General features: G+C 54.2%; 1 protein-coding gene across 1 annotated transcript; it reads right to left on the reverse strand.

The window, feature by feature from the left end:
- Positions 1–463: 463 nt before the first annotated feature.
- Hes2 (hes family bHLH transcription factor 2) lies at positions 464–4,282 on the reverse strand. Its single transcript, XM_034502961.2, has 5 exons — positions 4,160–4,282; positions 3,441–3,546; positions 3,254–3,349; positions 2,957–3,056; positions 464–2,874 (listed from the first exon to the last, which is right to left on the reverse strand). The coding sequence occupies exons 2-5, from the start codon at positions 3,483–3,485 to the stop codon at positions 2,630–2,632; spliced, it is 486 nt and encodes a 161-aa protein (XP_034358852.1). The 5' UTR covers positions 3,486–3,546; positions 4,160–4,282; the 3' UTR covers positions 464–2,629.
- Positions 4,283–8,173: the final 3,891 nt, after the last annotated feature.

Genomic DNA, 8,173 nt, shown 5'->3' on the forward strand with positions numbered 1-8,173 from the left:
CTCTGGGCCCATGGAAGGAGCTGCCAGGAAGAAGCATCTTGTGGAAGAGGATTCAGTCATCCCTGCTTCACCAGCCCAGCTAGGAATACCAGCCTAGACCTTCCCGGTCTTCTAGAACATTCCACTGAGAAACTGGCCTCTTGCCTCAGGCTGAGAACTTCACCCCCCTGGACATGCCAGAGCCCGGGTTCTCCAGAGCACCCAGCCCTGTGAGTCAGCAGTTTATCCACACACACACACACAGAGAGAGAGAGAGAGAGAGAGAGAGAGAACTAGAACCAAGATAGACAGTCAAAATAAGCAGGAATTAGAAGCAAAGGCTGAGAGGAGGCATCTGGTCAGTCGGTTCCCATGCAGTTTAAACATGTCTGGAGGATCAGGTGTGGTGGTGCCCAGCACCTGAGAGAGACAGACGCAGGCAGATCTCAGTGAGTTATAGGCCAGGGCTATGTAGTGAAACTCTTATCTCAAAAATAAAATTACAGAATAAAATTACAGTTTGATTCCCACAGCTTGCAACCACCTGTATCCAGTTCCAAGGGGACCCAGAAATAAGGCACTCAGGGGGTGCAAGCAAAACAGGAATACACATAAAATGAAGAAACAAACCAAAGTAAATTTAAGCTGCAGGCGGTGGTGCACGCCTTTAATCCCAGCACTCAGGAAACAGAAGCAGGCAGATCATTCCACAAAATAAAATAAAGTACTAGTGTTGAGAGATTTGTTTTATTCCTCTGAGACAGGGTCTCACTCCACAGGGAAAGATGGCTGAAAACTCATCGTGTAAACCAGTATTGAGAGTTCTTATGTGTGGAGACAGGAGGATGTCCCTTTAGACCCAAGGAGAAACCTAGTCTATTGGGTGAGTTTGGGCCAGGGCCAACGATTTCTCAGCCTCTGCTTGCTCCACTAAGAACAAGAAACCAGACTATATGTGTGCCCTGGTTGGACACATATGTGAGCAAGCCTAGGATAGTGGCTCTCAACCTGTGGGTTGTGACCCCTTTGGGGAGGTCGAATGGTCATTTCACAGGGTCATCTGAGACCATCAGAAAACATAGATATTTACATCATTATTCACAGCAGCAAAATTGCGGTTATGAAGTAGCAACAAAAATAATGTTATGGCTGGGGGTCACCACACCACAAGGAACTGTATTTAAGAGTCATTAAAGAGTGGCCCTGTTAGGAAGGTTGAGAACAGCTGCTCTAGGAACCTGGAGTGTAAGCAAAAGCCAGGCTGTCCAAGGTTCGATACAGTGTGAGCCAGTTACATGGCCTCCTTTAAGTCATCTTGTCATTGCACAGCTACTCTGTATCCAGTACCACAGAGGTACACACAGGAGCACCCTGCCGCCCAAGAGCTTATAGTCTAGGCAACTGGGCCCAGCACTGCACTTCTGGGAGCCCCCACCCCTTCATGTTTACTGTCTTTCTTCCTTCTTAAGAATGCCTCCGACTTCCCCACTACCTTCTACCTAAATCAGTGTCCCGACTCATCAGATGTGCATAGCCAAGCAGATAGTGACTGTCCCTTCCCTGGTCAGTCTGTCTTCCTGGCTTTAGTGTCCTGGTCCCCAGACCAGACTGAGGCAGAAGCAGCCTTGTCACAATGCTCAGTGAATCCCCATGGACTTGGAGTGGCGGTAGTCCACAAACCCTCCCATTTTCTCTGAAGCACTCACTCCTGGGATCTGAAGGCCCTTCCCTGAGTCTTGATGGGCTTCTGGGCTTCCACGTGGTAGAAAGAACTTCTGAGCAAGGTGTTTCTGGTAGCCCGGCTGCTTGGATTCGGGGAGTGGTTTACCAGAGAAAGCAGGCATTTATTCTTCCTGCGCTACTACCTGGTGGTCCTTCCTCTGCTTCTCCAGCATCCCTGCCATTCCAGGGCCTTCGCTCTGCCATCTGGCTGGGCTCAGGTCCTCCAGAGCCACAGGGTTCCTTACAACCAAATGGAAGCCACCTTCTTGTCCCGCCCTTCCCTCACATCCCAAGACCACCAGGCCTGCTGTGGGGAGAAATAACACTTAGAGAAATAAAACAGAGAGCCCGCACCCTCTTTGTACAGATCACTGGGAAGGGAAGCATTTGGGGCAGAGGAGTGACTGCCCTGTTCCTTTGCCTTGCTCAGTGCTCTGCTCAGCGGTCAAAGTCCCCCAAGTCATTGCTCTGTTCATGGAGAGGTTCACAAACCCAGCTGAACTGGAAGCATATCCAGGTGTGGCTGGAAACGCAGTGACCCATCCTAGCAGGTGAAGGCACCAGGCCCAGGTGAGCTTCAAGACCAGACTTTGGTCTGCTGCCCACACTAGGGCAGGGCGTGTCCCTGCTGAGGCAACTCTGGCTGGCCCAGTGCCAGAACCACTTCTTCCAGTCTGGGTCACTTCCTCCTTACCCTGAACATATCTGCCCTTTCTCCTTTGGTCCCACTTCCGCCTCTGGCTGAGCCCTTCCTTGAAGGTTTCATCACCCAGACAGGTCACAGCATCCGATTCTCGTCAGGGCGGTCGGAGCTAGACTGTTCTCAAAGTGAGTAAGAGATGCAGTCACCTTGGAGAACTTCCTTGGTCAGCTAGCCCATCCAGGTCTCTGACAGGCAGCAGCAGGAGCCTATAGAACATCCAGGAGCCTACCATGGCCTCCAAAGGCCAGGACTGCCCGGAGGAGGCACGGGAGGAGAGGGAGCTTGAGCTTGAGCTGGAGCTGGAGCCGATGGTGGCGGCAGTGAGGGCAGGCCACCACTGACAATCCTCTGCCGCAGGTGCTCCAGCAGGCGCGCGCTCAGGGCGGGCTCTAGGACGCTGTAGGCGGGCAGCACGCAGGCCAGGCGCGCCAGACAGGCTCGGTAACCTTCGAGGTAGCTATCCAAAGGCCCTGCGTACAGACAGCAGCGTGAGGCTCAAGTCCTGAGAACTGTGCAAACGGGAGGGTGGGCAGGGAGAGCATGGTCACTCACCAGGCGCTGCAGTAGGGGATAGAGATGCAGGCTGCTCCTGTAGGAAGCGCACGGTCATTTCCAGGATGTCCGCCTTCTCCAACTTCGAAGAGCGGGAGGTCTGTGCCAGGTCAGACAAGAGAGACACCCCACAATAAACTGGCAGCTGAGCACCTCGTTCTTGCACCCAAATGTTCTCCAGTCAAGCAGTGGTCCCTACCACCCCATCGCGCAGATCACACGCAGGTCTTTGGACCCCCACGGAGCCCCGGGACCAGGCAGGCCCACCTGCCTCGCTGGGTGCCCCAAGACTCTCACCTCCGCGCCCAGCAGCGGCAATACTAGACCCTTCAACTGGCTCAGGCTCTGGTTGATCCGCGCGCGCCGGCGCTTCTCCAGCAGTGGCTTCAGGCTCTGCAGGAAGGCGGGAGGGCGCAGAGAGCACAGTCAGGAAGCTCGCCATCGCCCACCCCACCTGCCATGAATTCCTATCTCTGGCTCCTACCTTGCGCAGCTCCGCCGCGTCCCCTACTCTTCTAGGAAGTCTCATGTTCCGCGGGAAAGCGAAGGGCGCACAGGGTCTGTTACCTCAGGGTGGAGGATCCTTGCCCCTGATGCAAGGCAGAGCGGAAAACCGAAGCCGGTAACCAAGTTCAAAACCTGACCCAAGCTCGCGCCAAAGAAGTGCGCGCACTATCAGCCACTAGGCTTTAAGGGGGACTGCGCCCCAGCGCCGCCCCGCCCCCATTGAGCCAGCGCCTCTCCCTCCTCCCGCCTTTGTCTCTGCACAGGGTGGGGCTGGAGAGGACGAGTCGGTGGTGTCCCCCAGGGATACTACTCTGGCCTCAGAGTCCCATCTGTGGTGGGGTCGCCCGATGTGCGGGCACTGACCCCCTGGACAGGAAGGGTGGGTGGAACCAAGCCTCGCCTCCTCTCCAGCATCCCCTGGCTTCATTCACTCCCACGGGTCTGGGAGCTCCTCCCTAGGACACCGAAAGGTCCCCAGCGGCTGCAGAGCTACCAGCCTGGGACCTCAGGGAGATACAACAAGGTTTAAAAGGAGAGATTTGTTCTACCAACTGATTTAAGCTGGGCATGGAAATCCAGTCTCTGCAAGGTCCAATCTTTCTCCGACTTATCAGCCAGAACCAAGACTGGGGTCGCTGGACCCCTGGCTCTAAGTGCTCTGTAAAATCTAGAGCACCCTACTGACTTAAAAATTACCTGGTTCCCCGGCTCTAGGTTGTGAAAAATAAACCCGAGTCCCGCTCTCCGAAAAGGGGCAACCAGAGTCCATGGAGTTCAGTTCATTTCAACTGGCTCTGGACTCGGGATTCCACCTATGATCATGACAGACGAACGTCACAAGACAGGCGAGTGGGGGCGGTCCTGGGTGTGTGCCCCGGCTGCTCCTCTCAGCCCCAGCGGGCCCAGACACGCCTCCACAACGCGTGGCCGTTGCTGCTGCAAACTGGCAGGCGTCCCCCGCCCATCTGCTGCGGGCTCCCCTCCCTGGGTCGGCTGGCCGGGCAACCGCTACCTCCTCCGACCCTGTTGCAATTTGGGGGGAGTCTTGGACCCGGAAGGCGAGACCCGCACAACCGGAGCCAGTAGGAGGCGTTCTTGGGGAGGAGCCAGGGTGGGCTCTGTCCAGGGTCCTGGAGGACCCCTCCCTCTTGCCATCGAGCCCCATTCCCTTCACTAGCCCCAAATCCCTGGAAGGGTCCCACAGCGAGCATTCGAAAATGGTGGAGGCCAGTGCACCAGGAAAGGGAGGCTGCACCAGGGCAGGCTGGACAGGAGCGTTCAACCCTATTTCTATCTATGGCATACGAGGACCCACAACCACCGCCAAGGAGTTACTTTGTGCAAGCTCCGAGCTCGCTGTTTTCGACCTTTGCTTCCTCATTTCCACTAACCAACTGTCCCAACTATGAGGATTTGTCCCAGCAAGCCTTGGGGCTGCCTGATTCCTTGGTTCTCTCCCACAGTCGGGTCTAGAATGCCCGTGGGCTAGCCTCCCCCTATGTAGATCAGGCCAGTTTAGAATTCACAAAGAGGAGCCAGCCTCTGCCTCCCGAGTGCTGGGATTAAAGGAGTGTGCTACCGTATTCAGTCATTAATTATCTTTTAAGAGCTCAAAATGGAGTTTACAGGGCTCCGTGGTTAACAGCAAATGGTGCTCTTGCAGAGGACCTGCATTTCAGATCCGATTGCTCGGACTACCTGTAACTCCAGTTCCGGGGGGATCTGGCGCCCTCTTCTGGACTTCTTAGGCATAGCAGTCATATGCACAAATCCACACCAGGAAAAATAGATACACACCGTCGAAAAGAAAAGTACATCTTCATTTTAAAAAAGAACTGTGTAGCCGGGTAGTGATGGCACACGCCTTAATCCCCGCTCTCGCGAGGCAGAGGCAGGTGGATCTTTGAATTTGAGACCAGCCTGGTCTAGAGGGTGGGTTCCAGAACAGCCAGGGCTACACAGAGAAACCCTGTCTGGGGACGGCGGCAGCGGGGGAGGGGGGATGTGTGGGCCCCTTGCCCAACCAGCTCACTCAGTTCAGAGCTCCCAAGCCCACCCTACATGATCAAAGACTGCTCCTAGCCCCTAGGGTCAGGGAGGAAACATCCCTTTCCAGGGCTGCAGAAGACAATTTGAAGACCGGAGGGCAGAAAGCAAACTCCCTGTTCTATGCTAGTTACTTCAATTTTAAGACTGTCTCCTCTACCCTGCTCACCTCCGCTGTAAAGGATTTTAAACTAGGTGATGCACCCCTCTCTTCAACCAAAGGATTCTGGGAGTTTGCTAGGGTGTGGAAGGTGGAGTCCTTCAGAAGCAGGAGAACCTGGGTGAGGTAGCAGGGTGTTCAGAAAGTGGGGCTCAGGCTCTAGGGGACGTAGGATGACCTTGAATCCCATGGGGACACACTCAGCCCTGGTCCTTCCTGGGGTATTGAGATATGTACTAGTCCTTGTCCAGGGGAGATACCTGAGAATTGATTTCCACCCAGCTTGGAGGTGAGGGCGCCCAGCAGAGGGATGAGAGAGGCCCTCCGAGGAGAGGAGGGAGCCTCTACGCTCACTCCTGGGGTGGTGAGCCAGAGGGGAGCTGCAGGAGAGAAAATTCTCCCTGGGGTGCAGAGAGAGGAAGCACACTAGATGGTCATGTTTGTCCCTTCTCATCTGTGTCACCTCAGGCTTTAAAAAAAAAAAAAAAAAGACTATGTGGGGCCTGGGGGGATGGCTCTGTGGTTAAGAGCACTGACTGCTCTTCTAGAGGTCCTGAGTTCAATTCCCAGCAACCACATGGTGGCTCACAACCATCTGTAATGGGATCTGATGCCCTCTTCCAGTGTGTCTGAAGACAGCAGTGGTGTACTCATATACATAAAATAAATAAATCTTTAAAAAAAAAAAAAGGCCATGAAATGGCTCAGTGGGTAAGGGTACCTCTGATCCTCTGATTTCCACACGAATTGTGACCAGCACACGCGCGCGCGCGCGCACGCGTGCACACACATACAAACAAAACAAACCACTCATGCCTGTGTTTCCACAGCTATAAAATGAGAGTTGAACCCTTTCTTAGGTGGCTCTTGCCTGTAATGCTAGCATCACAAAGAAGGAATGAAATTCAGGAGTTCAAGGCCAGCCACTGGGGTGGGGGCGGGGCGAAATAAAAACCTCCTGTAAGGATTAACTATTTGAATGAAGAGCCTGGCACCCACCGGTACCTGGGTAGTGGTAAGGGTTCTATACTTTGTCTCCCATAACAGAGCTCTTTCGGACTGCTGGACAGGACAGGACTCGGTGGAGTAGAAGGGCGCACAGACGGGCACAGCTGAAAGGGCCTGGCTCCCAGTCAATATTAGCTGTGTCCTCGGGGAATCTGAGAGCTGGGTCAAACACCTGTCTCATGCCGTGGTCACTGGCTGAGTTGGTACTGACTCCGAGGCATTTGAGGACAGGAGCCATGCATTAAAACAAGCAAACAAACAAACACGTGAGGTGTCCAGGGTCAAGGCAGCAACTTTGTAGGGTGGAAGAATTTCAAGCTCCAAAGGAGTGGAGGCCGGGTTTAGCATCTTAGTTTGGATCCCTGACACTCGCTGGCCTTCAGGGGCACCTGCCTGTCTGGGCATGCTAATATACTTAGTTCAGAAAGTACCGAGCAGCGGCGAAGCTATGGCACTATGAGGAACCTAGAAACCTCTGGAAAGAAACTACAGGTCCCCTATGGAGGAAAGAGGCCTTACCAGCTAGGCGGAAGTGGTTAGAAACTCAACTGAGCGTACAGCGAACCGCGGCAAAGTTTGAGCGCACCCGGGAGCTCAGGCGGCCATCGTGCATGGCGCCCCCATGTGGTGAAAACGGGAATGGTATTTGAGACTGCCCGGAGACGCACTCTAAGTGGGTTCTGCGTTCTGCAAAGAGCTTCCGTTTCTAACATTTCCAGCACCGCCCTGGCTGGTAGGAGCTAGGCAGTGATTGAAACATCGCCCGGGGAATGGGGCTAGGTTCTGACTAACCTCCACTGTGCGTGGGAGAAGAGGAAGAGAGCAAGCAGTTTCAAGGTTGCCTGATATGCTTGCTGTTCTCCCGCAGCTCGCCCAACCCCTCCTTTCCGGGAGCCTCTGCTCCGGTCCAGCGGGCCTTACCTCCTCCAGGTCCCATGACCTGTTTCCAGCTATGGCCCTTAAGGTAGTTTGACCCTAGTGCTTACCTGCCTGGACCCTCCAGCACTTCCCAGCGGCCTTGCTCACAATGGTGATAGCCTCTCTTTGGATGAAAGCACTGAAACAGCTCCAATAGCCCCCAGCCCTCTCATCCTTCATTTCTGGTCTCTAAGTTTGCCAGGCCCAGGTCTTCAAGTCCATGTCAACTCTCCCACCCCGCACACCAGCCTGGATAATCAGAGTCTTCCCCGTCCTGCTCCAAACAGTTCAAAGCCCTCTTGTCCTGATTTCCTTATACTTAAGAAATAGATCGTATGGGTTTTGAGGGTCTTCCCCCTTCCAATCATTTTATTTATTTACTTGGGAGTCAAGTGCTGCGGTGTGTATGTGGAGGTCAGAAGACAACTTCTGGGAGCTCGGTTTCGCGTTCCACCATGCGGGTCCCTGGGATCGAACTTACATTGTCAGGCTTGGCAGCAAGCACCTTTACCCAATCATTTTGCTGACTCCCTGCTTTCTTTCTCTTTCTGCCTTCTCCCATCTCCCATCTTTTTCTT

Source organism: Arvicanthis niloticus, chromosome 5 (genome assembly GCF_011762505.2).
Source record: "Arvicanthis niloticus isolate mArvNil1 chromosome 5, mArvNil1.pat.X, whole genome shotgun sequence".
Taxonomy (NCBI): Eukaryota; Metazoa; Chordata; class Mammalia; order Rodentia; family Muridae; genus Arvicanthis; species Arvicanthis niloticus.

Bases quoted from the DNA above. Each gene is read 5' to 3' on its own strand.
- Hes2 (XM_034502961.2), bottom strand. From the start codon at position 3,485: ATGAGACTTCCTAGAAGAGTAGGGGACGCGGCGGAGCTGCGCAAG. The intron at 3,350-3,440 runs GTAGGAGCCAGA...GCCTTCCTGCAG, and splicing joins ACGCGGCGGAGCTGCGCAAG to AGCCTGAAGCCACTGCTGGA. The intron at 3,057-3,253 runs GTGAGAGTCTTG...GACCTGGCACAG, and splicing joins TGCCGCTGCTGGGCGCGGAG to ACCTCCCGCTCTTCGAAGTT.